The sequence below is a fragment of the Martes martes genome (assembly GCF_963455335.1).
Source record: "Martes martes genome assembly, chromosome: 5".
NCBI lineage: Eukaryota > Metazoa > Chordata > Mammalia > Carnivora > Mustelidae > Martes > Martes martes.
Window position 1 is genome coordinate 158,732,985 of NC_137892.1, and position 17,445 is coordinate 158,750,429.

Genomic DNA, 17,445 nt, shown 5'->3' on the forward strand with positions numbered 1-17,445 from the left:
GGGTGCCTGCCCCACGTGGCTGGTGACCCCCCCACCCCGCCAGCCCTCACTGACAGGCACCCCCCCTCCCTCGGCTCACGGAAGGGGGTGAGGCCTTGTCAACAGACATGCCCGGGCTGAAAAGGGGCCTTTTGCCGGCTGGGATGCCCGAGGCTGAACTGCGGAAGGCCAGCGTGAAGCGGCAGGCTGGGCATCCGGCTTCAGTGAGTGGTAACGACGGTAAAGACGGTGTCTTGTGTCCCCACAAGACACGCTCCCTAGCGAATGCCACCACCGTGGATGGGGCCCAGGGCACAGAGCAGGGGAGAGGCACAAACAGAAGGAGCGTGGTCACTGGGGACTGTGGCGAGGTTTCCTGTCGCGCTGAGCGGAGGCCATCGTGCAGCTGGGTGGGGGCGGCACAGCAGGTGGTGGCCGTTAGTTTAGGAGTCACAGAATCACGGGGTGTGTGAGCTCGGAGCGCCTCTGTACGTCATTGACTCTCATGCCCCGATTTCAGAAGCAGCTGAGGCCCAAAGACGTTACATGATTTTCTCAGGTTTGCTCGGTCCGCCGGTGTACGGGTCTGTACCGGCGCCCGAGCAAAATACCACCCATGGGGCTGCGTGAGCAACAGACCTGTGTTTTGTCCCAGTCCAGGGGACTACGAATCCGAGGTCAAGGTTCTGGCCAGTTCAGTTTCTGGTGAGCGCTCTGTTCCCAGCTTGAACATGGCCACCTTCTCGCTGTGTCCTCATGTGGCTGTTCTTCTGTGAGGGGGAGAGATGCTAATCCTGGGGGGGTCAAGGCCCCACCCTGGTGACCCTGTTTAACCTTCATTACTTCCTTAGAGGCCGCATCTCCACTAAGACAGGCACACCAGGGGTTGGGCCTTTGACCTGTGCACTGGGGAGAGACACAAACATTCAGTCTACACAGTCTCCCTTCTGACGAGAAGGCTCCTAGCATCACCGTCCTCCCGCTCGGGGCGTACTTTTTAGTGGCACCAAGTTCTGACTCTGCAGTGGTCATGTATGGTAGCAATGGTGCCGGGATCGGTAACCAACTCTCCCACAGAGAAGGGCGCTGAGCCCCAGGGCGGGTAATTAGACCGAGGACACTGTCTGGCTGGCCGCTGAGCCGGGATCCCAAACTCGGTCCTCAGATGCGAAGCCCCAGCCTCTTCTGTCTAAAGGAGCATCGGTTACCCCAATGCGTGAGTGCTACAGCCTCCCTCTGGACCCAGGCCCCCAAGTTCAGGTTGGTTGATCAGCTCAACACACTGGCTTTTGAGAAAACTGAGAACATGGAAAGGCTCAGTGATTTTACACTTTCCTTGGGCCTTGGCAGGAACCATTCAGCTCTAATTGTTTTGCAAAAGGGTTTTTTTTAAACTTCAATTTTTCTTTAAGAGCATGGGATTTGAGGTTTGTGGATGGTTTTTACCTGCTCTCTCCTGTTTCCTGGCTTCCTTGAGTGTTCCCTTGGCATCTTCCTTCTCTCTTTCTCACCAGTCAGACGAGAAAGGTGGGATACCGAGGCACAGGAATATTTTAGGGACAGGCTTTGATAATACTGATAAGGTGCCTTGCTGACTGTAGAAGGTATTCAGAGAGGATGACTCTTAGGGCCCATTTACTGGGTGCCTTCTGGGTGGCACACGTTGTGTTAGATGTTGGTCACATGCTTCTTGCCGTCTCTTCTCCCCAGCCTGTGAGGTGGGCAGTGTCATCCGTACGTTAGAAGTCGGGAAACTGAGGCGTGTGCATATTTTCTCGGCCCCTGCTACTGAGAAAGTCTGGTACTAGACAAATTCCTACTACGAGTCAGGGGAGCTAACAGTTCAGCGGGAACCGAAACTAAAGTGGCCCCAGCCCTTAATAATGTCAGTATGAACGCAAGGCGGACCCTTTGCCCCTCTGCTGAGTGTCTGCACCCGGATTCCGCCCTGTCCCAGATGCTGGGGGGCAGCGTAACTGTTCATGAAGTCCCTTTGTAAAATCCTGAAGGTGAAATCGATCATTCCGTTTAAGAAAGTTCTTGGTAAAATCCCGACGGTTAAAAAAAATTTAAAAAGATGCTCACTCTATTTATAGGGTACTCTTAATGCTTGATGTCTCTGTTGCAAAAGTCTTCACAATGAATAGTGACTTAATAAGCCCATGATGCCTTTCCCCCTCCAGGCCGTGGATAACTTTCAGGCCCTTCGTCTGGATGTATTTGTAGCACACAGCAAAATCCCTCCTTTCCAAAGGCCACAGGCGTCTGGTTTTATAATGCCAGTGTCGCATGGAGGGCTCACTCACGTTTATGAGATGGGAATAGGTGCCTTCAACCAAATGAAGCTTGTAGAGATGTGGCCCGCGTTCCAGGCAGGAAGCTTGTTTAGCTGGGCTGAACTCCATTTAGGTAGAATTTAAGATTTCCAGGGAACGAAAGTTACAGATGATGATGATTCCTTACATAATTTCTGGTACAAATAAGTCCCAAGGATTTTCTTTCGGTTTACCGTATTTGATAACCATGTTAGCGCAGGCATCCTGACTGACACTCATGAGACCATCTAGCAGGCACGGGGGGGAATACACTTTGAGCAAAGGACCCCTCCCCTAGTCATGTATAAACAACCTTCTGTTCGCGGTAACCAGCAGTGAGAAGGGGTTTGATTTTTTTGATTCTTGTTTGCCTACTGACATTTGGAATTTTATGTCACACTTGTAACTAGAACCAGCAAATTAGAGGAGCAGAAGTAGGCTGCAGGTTCAGGAGGAAGACTGGGTTAGGAGGGACAGTGCATCATTTTCCCAGATTTAATATAGAAATCTCACTATTCAAAACAATAACAAAACAGTGAAAAATATTTAATATTTGCCTCATTTGCTATCTAGAAACCACTGTAGGCAGTGCCAGGAAGACGTACCTGGTCAGAGTCTGCACTCCCCGAAGTCCTCCTCGCCCTGAGTTTCCCAAGGAAGAGCAGTGGTCAGTAACAGGAAACACCATCCAGACCCAGTGGACAGACTCCAGAATTTTCTGTGCAGTTTTGATAACCACCAATCAGAAATGATGGAGCCAAAATGGAAAACAGACCCTTAAGAGTGGCCAGGCAGATAAGGAGGCCATTGCTAGAGCAAATGAAGGGGTTGCCTGTGTTCTCAGGACTTCCGATACACAGACTCGGTTTGCAGCAAGAGTACCGTTCAGATCCGGCACCTAAGCGTGAGGCTCGTGACCGTGGACTTGCACAAGCCGGGTCTATTGTCTTGGAGACAAACAAAAATGCAAATATTATGGCATTAAAGAAATTAGGAGAATGATGACCCTTATTACTTTTGGAAGCATTTACAAGACAACCATTGTGGTTTGTAACACACTTGAGGACAATGATTCTTTGTATCGTTTCCCTCTTGCACCGAGTCCCCAAGGTGTCACGCAGATACCGTGGGAACCCAGTGCATAAGGCACAGCTAGAGAATTTGCAGCCCATTAGAGCGCTAGTTGGGTTACTTACGAGCCAATAAATATATACTATAAATCTAAATAGCTTTCAAAATAGTTGAAAAAGAATCCTTGGGTGAGCTATTTATTATAGGCTGGCAAAGTAAACCAAGATGTTATACGACTCAGCTCAGTTCTGACACTGTTTACCAGGACGTCACATCAGATCTCACAGGTGCAGGGATCAGCCCCATGGGGCTCCCACATATCCCCTCACCACTTCAGGTGCTGATCTTAATTAAGTCCAGGTCATCACCCGGGCTTCTGACCCATGGCTTATCAGTGGAGAGTTCCAACGACCTCCCGTCTGGGTTCAATTAATTTACCAGTGGGGCTCACAGAACTCAGAGAAACATTTTACATACTCGATGACCGGTTTATTATAAAAGGACCTAACTCTGGAACCACCAGCTGGAAGAGATGCACAGGGCAAGGTCTGGAGAAAGGCACCCGGCACATAGCACCACTCCTTCCAGATCTGCACGTGTTTTCCAGCCTAGAAACCACCTGAACCCTGTCCTTTTGGGGGTTCTTACGGAGGCTTCATTACATAGGTGCGGTTGATTAAATCATTGGCCGTTGGTGATTGAACTGAACCTCTAGCTGCTCTCCCCTGCCTGGAAATCAGGGGTGGACTGAAAGTTCCCACCCTCTAATCACAGGGCTGGGTCTCCTGTCAACAGGCTGGGGGCGTGGCCTGAGCATCACCTCATTAACATGATAAAAGACACCTTGACCAATCTCTGCACTTAGAAAATTTCTGGGGTTTAGTTTAATGAGCTCCATGTCAGAAAGAGGACGGAGACCAAATCCGTATTTCGTACAAATGACAATATTACAGTGGCAGTTCTGGTGGATGACTTACGATAAGGGGACCAAGGTACAAAGGACAAAGGCAGATCCCTGGTCCTCCTACTACCCAGCTCAGGCTCACCAAGGCCTCCCAGGTCTCGCAGACCCCCGGATTCCTCAAGAGCAGCCCAAGGTCCTCCGTTTTGTGTCAGGACTCCCGGTTTTTGTGATGCCAGTTTTTTAAAAAATACTGTGCGTACGACACAAAGCCTGGGTGTAAAACTTCTCCCAGCAAGTAGACAGCGAAGGGCCACCTGGGTTTCAACGTTGCTGTTGATTTCAGGGAGAGAAAACTGCCAAACCCAGAGTCCCCCTCGGAACGAGAGCTCACCGGGGTAGGCCTCAGACCAAGTCTGGGAGAGAACTTCCATCTGTCACAGTTCTGCCGGCAGGCAGTGTCCCTGTCCCGTAAGTGTCACCGTTAAATAGGACGGATGGGGATCTCCCAGCTCAGCCCCTGCCCCACTAGCAGCTGCTTGTGTATTTCCCCCGCTGGTTCCGTCCTTTACTTACTCATGCGTTTCCCCTGGCCGCTGCGGCTCAGTGGACCATAGAATTGCTGTCCTGCGACAAGGCGGGTTTACCACTGGCTGGGTCGCTTGTCTGTGCCAGGCACACTGCTTTGTTCCTTGGCATGTCCAAGTGCTTTCAGTTAATTTACAAATGCCTTCCGGTGATGCTCTCCCTCGGCCTCACCACTGCCCTGTGGAGGGAGCGGAGCAAGTGTTTTGTAGATGGAGAGGCAGTGCCTGGCCTGTGACCGCGTGGCTCCCGGGGGCTCAGAGCTGACTGCTCCCCCGACTGCCTGGGGTCCTGTCATCGGGCACAGGGGTGTGATATGGGTGATGCTCGGGACCAGCTTTGGGATCTGTGTCTCTCTGCTCATCTCTAATTTTACAACCGACTCATCATTTTACAGCAGGTAGAGAACTCTGTATCAGGTGCTCCCAAAAGATCATTCTTTTAAAAAGGCCGTTTCCATCCTACAGTTTTGCACCTCTCGCTTGTTACGAAACCAAGCATTAGAGGGGACGTGGGATGGACGGTCGTCTTGGCTGGTTCCGGCAGAGAGGGCCGTTTCCATCGACCTTGCTTCCGGGAAGTTCTGCCTACAATCAGCCTTTGTGGGTGCCAGGATTTAAGCTTAGAAAAGAAAGGAGAAAGTTTGGGGAGGATTTTCTGGTGGTGTGCTCTGCCCCAGAAGAGCTTTTCTCTCTTCCCCACCCCTCTGTTTGCCTCGTCCTTGCCAAAATCCATCCTACGCAGGGACTGCTCGCCTCTGCACACCACGGCTCTGAATTCACTTCTCAGCAATCGCCAGGCCTGCTCTCCGTCCCCCACCCCTACTCCCCACCCCTCCCCCCCCCACACCCCCATCTCCCAGACTCCTCTTCAGGACATTGCCTCCATCTGAATGTCTCTCTCCTTCCCTCTTCTTTTACCCTCCCCTTGCGCCATCTCTCATCCTCGCTCACCCTGTTTGGAGCAGGAGCACAAAACAAGGCCAGCAAGGTCTTGTACCCAGGTGAAAAGACTGGCATCAGATTACAACATTTATGCGTAAAAATGGCCCAGTTCTATCTCCGTGGAATCCGCATCTTGCTTATAGACTCACCATTCCAGTAGGGAAGGTACTGGATCTGTCGGATGTTCCTGACTGCCGGGTCTTCCGTTAGAGGACCTGGTTTATCAGACAGACAGGATCGTGGGCATGTGGCCAGACAGCTCCCACGTGACTCAACAGGTGATGGGGAGTACACCTGTGTTCAAGTTAAAGCCAGTACTGACTTCTGCTTTATTTTTAACATCCGATCATTCATTTAGGATGGGGTTTATAAGGACTCCCCAAATGCGATGAGTTCAAATGTAGAAGGGGAGGGACCCCAAGGCCGGGGAGTTCGAGGGAAATGGAGAAACGCCTGGGTTTGCACAAGGCAGTGACTCAGCCTCCGTGTCCCCTCCAGCCAGGTGGCAGGACCAGCCATGGGTGTCCCGTAATGGCCTGATTTCCCTTGCAGTGTGGCACAGTGGACCAAGGCCTGTACGTGAACCTGACGGAGAGGAACCTGCAGGATGCTCAGAAGTTCATTCTGATGCACGAGGTGGTACAGCCGGTGACCTCGGTGCCTGCTTTCATGGAGGACAACAGCCGCTTTTCCCACCTGGCCGTGGACGTGGTACAGGGCAGGGACATGCTGGTCCACATCATCTATCTGGCCACAGGTAGGAGTGGGCGCCCCTCCTGAGTTTCCGACCCTCTCTTGCTTCCGTGTTTTACATCCTAAACGTGCATGTTCAGTGTCAAGCTGTGAATCTGTCCTCCCCTAGCAAGACCCACAGAACAGCCTTGTCCTCGTCACCCTCTGTGCTTCTCATGGGAAACTCCGTCTCACTCTCTTTTTTGCATTACATCGGCCCTAGTTTTACTCGCAATGACTATGCCTGATTTCTTCGCTATTATTTCTTAACTACTCATAGGATAAGTCTTTTCCTGGCAAGACCATTTTCATTGGGATAATTTAAGACAATGGAATTTGTTAGAGGACATTTGTTGGTTGTCGTATTATCCTGGGATTGTCACCGGGATTTTCATTGGGTTCAAAGCAGTGCTCACAAGACATTCCTGTTGCGAGATGTAGATACACGCATTGGAGGAGTATGTTCGGGGACACAGACAACACATTGTTTTAAAAAAGACACAGGCTACACTGTTGATGAAATTACTGAGCACATCTGAACATGTCTGGTTTCCAGTGTCACCAGCTGGAGGCAGGTCCTGTCTTGGTTTACGGCACAGAGAGCGTAGGGGACCCGAGGCCAGCCCCAGGGACTGTGTCTCGGTCCCCACACCTGTCCAGCTAGTCCCTGTCTTCAGATTCTCCTGCACAAAGGCCCCCAGATGGAGCCCACCCCCACGCCTGCATCTTCTGTCTTCACAATTCCCCTTGAGTATCATATTTTATACCCATCAGTGGGTTGGTTCTATTCATAAAGGCACCCAGATTTACTGAACATTTACTATTTTGTGGTTCACGTGAGCAGTGATGGGTCAGAGGTCAGCAGACTGGAACACCCTCCTCTGCTGAGGACAACTCGTGATCAACCAGCCGTGGCGGGAAACGACGGGGCGGTGTGACAGGCCTATACCGTGCGTGTGAACAGAGCCGTGGGCTAGCGGGAGCCAGGGTGGCTCCTATCCTTGGCCAGTGGGGGGGGGGGGGGCTCTCCTAGGAGGTGACGTGGAAGCAGAGAGCTCGCTAAGGAGAAGACTTGGCCTTGAAGAAAGAGGGGAGCATCGAAAGTACGGGAGTGGTCAGCTTTGGGCAGGGACACCGTGTTGTCAGGTAAGGTAAGGACAAAGACGTGACCTTGAGATCGCCAAAGGGGGCCACTGGTGCCCCCAAGGGTCCATGTGATGGAGGGGTGGGGAGGAAGTGAGGTGGCCCCTCTAGGACGAGCAAAGCTTCGAAGAGGACCGATGCGGCCTGAGGGACTGGGAGGTGAAGTTTGCTGTGCGTTGCAGGAGAAGCAGAGAATTACCGATGCGGCCTGCGTTTTGTTCACTACTGCGTAGGAAGGCATCGTGGCTCATTTTCTGCCGTTTTTATGCTCAGTGCCCGCAGGGTGCCTGGCGTGTGGTAGATTGAAGAATGAGCGAACTGGGTCTTTCCAGAAGTTTCCCTAGTTTTTCTTCATAAATGTTCTGAAGGTTGGAGCCACAGAGAACAGAGTCTCCTTGGGATTCCAGGAGGCTGTTGGGTCTCTTTTATCAGTACCCGGAGGGGGATGGTGAAGGGGAGATGAGGGGGTCCTGAGCAGGCCTTGGGGGGTTCGGCCGGGGCAGGCTGATGCCTCAGCCTGAGAATTCTGACCTCTTCCACGGCCAAGGCTGTAAGGAGGCAGTGTTTGCTTCCTTGGGTTAATAAGGATTCGTAGTGAACTTCCAGGGATCTCTAACGGCAACGGCACTGTCCCGTACTTCAACTTTGACTGTGTCTCAGTCAGCTCAGGCTACTGTAACAAAACACCACAGACCAGGGGGCGAGGGGTGGGATGAATTACAAATCTGTTACTCACCATTGTGAATGCCGCAGTTCAAGGTCAGGGAGCCGCCAGCTTGTTTCCCTGTGAGAGTCCTTCCTTGTTCACAGAGGCCGTCTCTTCGCTGTGTCCTCACGTGCTGGAAACAGATCGTCTCTGTCTCTTTTATTTTTTTTTTTAAGATTTATTTATTCATTTTAGAGTGAGAGCACGAATTGGGGGAGGGGCAAAGGGAGAGGAAGAGAGGTCCTCAAGCAGACTCCTTGCTGCGCAGGGAGCCTGACTCGGGACTTGATCCCAGGACCCCAAGACCATGACTTGTGCCGAAGGCGGACACTTGAGCCCAACTGACTAAGCCACCCAGGAGCCCCTTCATGTATCTCTTACATCACTGGTTAATTAACATTTTGAAGGAAATACCTTTTTTCCTAAGTTTTTATTTAGAATAAAATTCATTTTTATTATTATTATTATTTTCATTATTATTTTGATGGTCCAGCCTAGGGGTTTCTTCTTTATTTCCCAGGAATTGAAATGTGGAATGGAATATTGGAAAGAACAGTCTGAAATGCCAGTCTCTTTTCACTAACCCTGACAACTTCCCGACAAGCAGGGATGACAAGGGTTAGAGATTCTGACTTAAAACTCTGAAGGCTTACGCCAATGCGGTCTTTAATTTACGTCTTCCCAGCAGACTTCCGTCCAGGCAAGCCAGGAACAGCCCTCCCCTTTGATGGTAAAGCTGATACTGAGCACACATGGCTGGGCTCCTTCCAGTCCCACTGCAGCTCCTGCCGGACCTCATCCAGGAATTTGGGAACGCTCGGCTGCTGGAGCGTGAGTGTAGCATTCCGTGCGAGCAAACATGAAGCAGGGTGCTTCCTCACTTGCTAACAAAATCAATTTGCTATCTTGGGCTTGGGAATTCAGGTCTGGCGATAAGTTTATTCACTCCCCCCTTGATTTTACTGGAATTAACAGGACCTGGAGAAAACCTGCCAACGGCCTTTTGAAAGTTGGTTTATTTTATTTGTCAGTATTATCTAAAAATCGAAGTGAAATAGACCTTGTTAATAGTGCAGTTTCTGGTGTTTCTTGCAGCTCGAATGGCTTTTCCCTGCTGGCCGCCACCCCACCGAGTCAGTGGGCTTTTCCCAGATATGTCCCTGGTCTGTTAGCTGCTGCTGCCTTTTCTCTCTTATTGGAAATCCAGCCAGGGCTAGGCTTGTTATCTGGGCCACGACGGTGCTGCTGTTGGATGAGCTGTTTTTCTGAAGGTCTTCTCAGAGCAAGAGGCAAAATGGCAAATGGTAACACCTTTAGAGTACTTGTGCCTGGGGACGCCTGGGTGGCTCAGTCGGTTCAGTGTCTATGACTCTTGATTTCCGCTCAGGTCGTGATCTCGGGGTCCTGGGATCCAGCCCTGTGTCAGGCTCTGTGCTCAGCACGGAGCTGGCTTGTTCCTCTCCCTCTGTTCACCAACTCCCACCCCCGCTCGTGAATGCGCTCTCTCTCACTCTAAAATAAAATTAATAATAATAATAAATAAAAGACATGTATATGCACACTTAGACTTTGTAAGTGACTGAGTCTCACATCAGTACAGCTGCTCAGCTCCCCCTGCAAAGACAAAATTAGAATCGTGTGGACCGCTCATGTGTTCTCTGATTCTCCTCCTCGCCTGATTGGCGAACAGCAGCTCCTTGGCACTCTGTGTCTGTGATGCTCCTCGGCTGGCTCCAGCCTTCCTGTCCGCCTCCTACAGGCGGCCGTGACTCAGGCTCTGCCCATAGTCTCGGTGGTTCTATTTCATGCCGCCTCCCTGGAAATACCATTTAGTTCCAGGGTTTCCACGATCCCTTCCATGATGAAGTGTACTACTGTCTTTTTACTTCGTCTCCATTCCAGTGGGTCTCTAACTGAATGTGTGTCTTCACCGCACAAGTCTGCTTCTGCTCCCTTAGTCTCCCTCATTCTTGTTGAGGCAGCAGGTCCCGGGGATTTGAACCCTCTGCCGCCGCTGCTAACCATCCATTTTATTCTTCCGTAACTATTTATTCCCTCATTCCCAACTCTGACTATTCTACGGGGCTGTTTTAAGCCAATGTTTGTTCAGCTCGAGAATGAGTAAGACCTAGATCCTGATATAGTACAGAGAGCTGGGATTACACACACACACACACACACACACACACAGAGGAATATGGATTTAGAACAAGAGATGAACTAATAACAAATGACAAATTTTATTTTAGTTTTTAAATTCTATTTTATTATTTTGTATTGAAGCATGGTTGATATAGAATGTTACATTAGTTTCAGGTGTACAACATAGTGATTTGACAGGTTTCTCCATTATGCAGAACGCTGGGATTTCTAACTGGTCCCCAGGTGAATTTGATGCTGGGCATTTCTGGACCATATTCACGTCGTGCTGTTCTGGATGAAATAATAGTTTTCTTGACCTAGACTCTCTCTCTATAACAGATGTACCTTACCTTTCTCTGTGGTGAGACACCGACAGCGTTGTGATTGGTTCCTAACTGTTTGTGATGCTGATATGAAATCTGTTATCCAGCCTGAGCCTAATGGATATGTTTACTGTTTGTTTCAGTAGCTGCTGGTATGATTTGCTAACTAGTTCACAAAACATCTGGGACTTGATTTGGAAGAAAATGTTTAAGATGCAGCAAGCTAGTGCAAAATGATTAAAATAGATCACGTAATGGGGCGCCTGGGTGGCTCAGTCAGTTGGGTGTCTGACTCTTGATTTTGGACTCAGGTCATGATCTCAGGGTCATGAGATTGAGCCTTTCACTGGGCTCGGTGCTGGGCATGGAGCCTGCTTGGGATTCTCTCTCTTCCTCCCTTTCTGCCCCCCTACCCTGCTCGAGTATGTGCGCTGTCTCTCTCTCTAAACACACACACACACACACACGCACGCAATATGCCCCCCCCCCAAAAAAAAATCAGAAATGATCTCTAATAGGACTTGGAGGTCTTGATGGGGCAGGCAAAGTTACCAGGAATGATTTCTCCAAAATAAAGGAAAATTGAGTCTGAAAATTTCAAAACCCACCATGTTTGAGCAATATTGATTCAGAGTAAATGAACATGGCATGTAGCCAGGTGAAGTTTTAAATTCCAAGGATCAATAAAGCATTGGCATTCAGGAGAAGGAAACAAGTTAGGAGGCCCCAGAATACGATACAGCTGCATAAATCTCTGAAACATGGTCTAAAATATTCTGAGAAAAAGAAATATGAGTCATGAAAATTATTGTCAACCAGGATTAAAGGGAGTAGGTAGACGCTCCCCAAAATGAGAAGATCTCAGGCATCAGAACACCAGGGGTGTTTTACAAGACAAATTCCTGCCTTGATTCAGCCAAACAAATGACAGAGAGGCTTTGAGAAAGAAAGGAAAACAAAACAAAGCAAAATGCAGCAGTGGACATCTCAATACCAGATTTCTAGCAAAACGACAAATATAATAATTGGAGGAAAATGAATCGTGACTCAAGGGTTTTATTCTAGGCCGATCTTCCCTTCAGAAAGAAAGGTGTGGGGAGAATTCAGGGATGCGACATCTCTGATTCTTACCTTAAGAACAGAAAACCTTGGGGCGCCTGGGGGGCTCCGTTGTTAAGCGTCTGCCTTCGGCTCATGTCGTGATCCCAGGGTCCTGGGATCGAGCCCCACATCCAGCTCTCTGCTCGGCGGGAAGCCTGCTTCTCCCTCTCCCATTCCCCCTGCTTGTGTTCCCTCTCTCGCTCTCTCTCTGTCAAATAAAATCTTAAAAAAACAAACAAACAAGCAAAACCCAAAAGAACAGAAAGCCTTGATTTCTAGTCAAAGGAAAAAAAAATCAGAACAGAAACCTCGGGAAGGAAGTCATGGAAAGAGGGTGGGTGTTGGGAGGAGAATCCATTTTCACTTCCAATGAGGTGAAAGGAAGGTATCCTGTAGGACATGACGGGTAGCAAGGGCTCTGAGAGTTGGTGAAGTGTAGCGTGTTTGGAGAACTCAGAGAAGGCCTGTGCATCGAGCAGATCTCCGAGTACGGCCTCCGCTTCTCTCGTCCCAGGCCCTCAGCCATTTGCTGTGTCTCAGGCCCCGGTTGGCTGATTGACTCCTGGCAGGACTGCAGGATTCTTCCAACCGATGCCTCCCAGCTGGTGGCCGAGGGCCTCCTGCCACCTCCAGACTGGGATGAGACGTGGCACCATCAGCGTGGGATCTGGCTTCATGTACAGGTGCAAAAGGGACGGGGAGATGCACCCCAGAAATGCAGGGGGCCTAAATCCCTGGGAGGTGAGCTTCAACCAGGGGGATGCAGGGCTTGGGAGGAAACAAGCTAATCCATTTCCTTTCTCTTTTTCCCTCCGATGGGCTGTTCAAGGCAAGCAGCCAGGCAGACGTCTCTCTGGGGTTCTGTATAAAGGAGCACGGCGGCACCTTGCGTGGCATAACCTCCCATTCTTTCCTGCTTCCTTTTTTTTGATACATTAGTTTCTAGCGTGCGGCATACCCTGCTTCCTTTCTTCCCTCACTCACGCAGCCCTGGGATCATACCCCTAATAATGTATTAGCTCTTAATCCTGCTTCATGCTCTGTGTGCTTAGCAATCACAGTAAGAGAGAATTTACTCAACCCCGTAGGGCTGCGTGACTGTAAACACAGGCGGAGGAAGAAGATGTACGCTCATGTTGAGATACTCAGATTCCAATCTATAATCAATATTAATAGTAGTAATGACAATAACAATCATAATCATAATCATAAATGGGTGCCTGGTTGGCTCAGTCAGTTAAATGTTGGACTCCTGATACGGGTTTAGGTCATGATCTGAAGGTCGTGATATTGAGCCCCATGTTGAGGTCTGCGCTGGGCAAGGAGCCTGCTTACAACGGGCTTTCTCCCCTTCTCTCTGCCCCGTCCCTGCTCACGGAAACAATAAATATTTTGGAAGATGACTGCCCCTAATTCCTAGAGAATGGATTGGTGGGTAGCCCCAAGGACGGAAATGGTAAAATCTGGGTCTGCAACGTCGCTGTGATTTTGCCGCAAGTCTCACTGATTCTGAGAAGGTAGTCATTATGGGGACACGTCCTTTCACTGCAATGGCTGATGAAGACCGGTCCGCTCAGGGCCACTTCAGTCCCAAACAAGGTCCCCGACGCAGGCCGTGGGTGCAGTGGACGGGGCTAGCCGGCCCACAGTGATGGTGTTGGACTAAGGCTTGCTCTGGACTAGGACGATGTTACCCCTGAAGAGGCAAAAGTTGATTCCTGAGGGACAGATCTTATGTGTAGGTATAAAGCACAGCGATGCATGCACTGTGTGATCATATATGTAGTCCTCGGCGTTAAAACTTCAGGTACGGGAGGACACATACAGGGAAAGAAATATGAAAAGTCTCCTTGCCGAAGTGATAAAGAAAAAAAAAAGTTCGAGAAACTACTCTTCGGTGTTTTCATGGAGAGACGTTAAGGTTTACACTGTGCTGTAGGTACGCAGGGCTGAGGAAATGGGTGAGGTCACGGGAGCTTGTGGCTGGTTTGGTTTGGGCCATTGGGTTATTACTGATGACCTTCTCTGAGAAGGGAGAAGTGGAAATTGGGGGGCCAGATTCCCTGAAGAGGTTTCATGCATAAACTCCACAGGCTCCCTGCCCTTAAGAAGCTTCTATTTTAGAGAGAGATACAAACAATAGAATAAACAGTTACAGGAAACCCCTTGGGAAAAAAAAAATAAAGCATGAAGAAGGAAAGCAGGAGGCTGGGGTTTCCACGCTAAGAAGCCGTTTGTAAGGGTGATGAGTGGGATCCATCGTGTTTGGCCATTGTCAGGAGGTGGGAAGTAGAGCCTGGACTCACACCGTCACGGTCGTCCGTGTTTCGGAAGGCGCGCTCCTGACTGTTCCAACAGAGATTAGACCTCGTGAATCTGACTTTTGTAAAGTTTCTGGTGACTGATGGGAATCATCTCACCGAGAAGGACCACTGAGCAGGAGAAGGGGTCCCCAAATGGGTGACGTTCTGAAGCCCACCAGAGGCTGGAGTGCCCTAACCCCAGGGAGCAGGGAGGAGACACTCCGTGCAGATGGGACGCCAGCACTCGTGCCTTCCCGTGGCTTTTCCGGGAGTACCACGGAGAAAATAGAGCCAATGGCCTTATCCTACCGTCCCTTTCTTTTCTTCCAAATACGTCTATATTTTAAAGATTTTATTTAATTATTTTTAGGAAGAGAGAGAGAAAGGGCATGGGAGTGGGGGGAGAGACTGAGGGGGAAGAGAGAGAGAATCTCTGGTAGACTCTGGGCTCAGTGTGGAGCCCAATGTGGGGCTCAACCTCGTGACCCTGAGATCACGACCCGAGTCAGGATCAAGAGTTGGACGCTTAACTGACTGAGCCACCCAGGTGTCCCCCAAATACAGTTTTAATATAGAACATGGCATATTTATTGTTACTTGCTACGAACCATTATTAAAATTCAGAAATCAGTAATGTTTCCCAAATGAGCTAGTAGAAAAACCCCAAAAGAAACAATGTTCTTTATACTCTAGAATTTCTCCTTTAAGAGTAACAGTTGGTGGGGGCGCCTGGTGGCTCGGTGGGTTAAAGCCTCTGCCTTCGGCTCAGGTCTTGGTCCCAGGGTCCTGGGATTGAGCCCGGCATTGGGCTCTCTGCTCAGCAGGAAGCCTGCTTCCCCCTCTCTCTCTGCCTGCCTCTCTGCCTACTTGTGATCTCTCTCTCTCTGTCTCTGTTAAATAAATAAATAAAATCTTAAAAAAAAAAAAAAGAAAAAGTAACAGTTGGCAACTGGCTGAGGGCATGCTGAAATCCCACTCCTGACTTTCTCCCTCTGTGTAGAGTTTTCTTCCAGTTCCTTCTTTAGCCCCGAAGAAGGGGATATGCGGAGAAGAAGATGAGGCCCTTGACTGCAGGGCAGGCCCCAACAGTCCCTTGGACTGAAATACACAAAACTTGAAAGACTCTGGGGAGACCCTGGTGGCCACCAAACACTGATACACTTGGGTTACCATTGTTAATAGCTGTCTCCCTTAATATTTATAATCGATTTGCATCTACTTGGGCGGAATGAGCAAGCATAATATTGTGCAGATCGTATGTTGGAAAGGTTTTCAGCAGTCACTCCTAATTCTGTCCATCTCACTGGACACTGAAAATCCAAACCTAACCAGAACTCACTCGTTCCATTTGTGTATCATTACACAATGTGTCCATTTGTGTAAAGGGTTCCTCCTGGAGGCTAGACGGAAGCATGACGTAGTTGGAGTGTTCATTAGATACAATGTAATAAATGTTGTGCCTAATGAAAAAATCACTGTAGAGAATAATAGCAGTGTGGGAAATCCCAGTGACGTGACCTTATGGGTTAGATTATGTGCCCCCCGAAGACATGTTAAAGTCCCAACCCACCAGTAGTCCAGAATGGGAGCTTATTTGGAACTAAGGTCTTCGCAGATGGGAGTAGTTAAGATTAAGTCACACCGGAGTAGGGTGGACCCTTAATCCAATAGGCCTGGTGTCCCTTTAAGAGGAGGACGCGCACACACACACACACACACACACACTCACACAGAGAAGGACATGTGACAACCTGGGTAGAGGCCAGAATGTGCCGCCGCAAGTCTGGGAAGACCCGTGGTGGACAGCCTCCACCAGCAGCTGGGAAGAGGCAAGGAAGGGGTCTGCCCAGAATCTCAAGGGACCACAGCCGGGCTGATGATACCTTGATTTCCAACGTCCACCCGCGAGCACTGCAAAACAAATCCTTTCTGTTGCTTTAAGGCATCCAGAATGTGGTCTTCTGTTACTGCGGCCCCAGGACGCTAATCCCCCGAGGGTACTTCGCCACTTTGCATGTGGTCTTGCAACCAAATTCCAAGCGTAGCCTGGCTTTCTCCTGTTCCCCTGACATTTCTCAGTGACTAGAACTCAATGGACAAAATTGGTATTTTCCTATTAGTTTATGTCAGGCCCGATTCAAAGGAAAAGCGTACTGTTGACAACGGTTTAATAGATGCCGAGCTGCTTCTAATGGCATAAGAACAGCCAATCGGTTGGTTTTACTAAACACAGGAACATTCATGCTTGTGTTGTAATGCGTTTTGTTTTTAAACACGTTTTCGGAGTAATTTTAGGAGCTCACGCCTAGCTCCCCAACCACAAAATAAGAGGGAGTTCTGTGCTACAAATGAGCGGATGTCCCAGTTTCCTCTGAATGTGGGGCAGGAGGCCGCCTTGACTCTGGGGTGGCCCGTTTGTCCACTGTCGAATTCTCGGCCCTCCTGTGCCTGAGGCCGTGCGGAGCCTCCCCGCCCTCCTCCTGCTCGTTCACACGGTCGACACTGACCGCAAGGTGCCCCATGTAGTAAAGCACTGTGGTCTGTGGACAGAAGAAACACAAACCATGTCTCTTTACTACGTCTTTTCATCTAAATCCCGGCTGATGCCCATGGCTGACGTATCTCGTGAAGATTTCATGGCGATTACTAGAGTTTAAGTACAATAGTCTCCTGTTCCCAGACCTGCTTTCTCCTGTTTCTACAGCAGGCTGGGGAGGATGCCATCGTTCCTGCGGGCAGGGATGTCATGACTCCGAAGAGGTTTTAGTCACGTCCACCCAATGCCCAGATCTCCACTTCTGCCGAGGAAACTGCAAAGTGGTGCCTCTGTCCTTTCTTTGTACTGTGACCACGACGCATGTTCTTTTCCTGACACGCACGCCCAGGCAGGAGAATCCTCCTGTCACCCTGCAGGCGGTGAGGTGGGCGTGCCTCTCCCCCAGGGGGCGCCACCTCTCCGACATTCTGTGGTCCCGCGACCACTGGGGAGCATTCAGGAGTCCCTCAGGAAGGGACTGTCCACAGCTCCGGGGCTGGTGCGGACCTCTGTGAACACAGAGGACCGGGATGAGACTTTGTGATTCTTTTGAGGATGCCGGGAACAGAATTCTAGATCTTGGCCACACATGCCCCTGGCAGGCAGGCGTGCGAGTAATTGGCGGACTTGCCTTCAAAGGGCCCAACTCAGTCACTGCCTGCGC

At 49.9% G+C, this 17,445-nt stretch overlaps 1 protein-coding gene across 1 annotated transcript in view; it reads left to right on the forward strand.

Annotated features, from left to right (window-relative positions):
* The window catches only part of SEMA5A (semaphorin 5A), a 464,615-nt gene that overhangs the window by 326,621 nt on the left and 120,549 nt on the right, over positions 1-17,445 (forward strand). Inside the window, exon 12 of the mRNA XM_080804210.1 lies at positions 6,348-6,552. Within this exon, the coding sequence (XP_080660336.1) occupies positions 6,348-6,552 (205 nt within the window). The remainder of the gene's footprint in view (positions 1-6,347; positions 6,553-17,445) is intronic.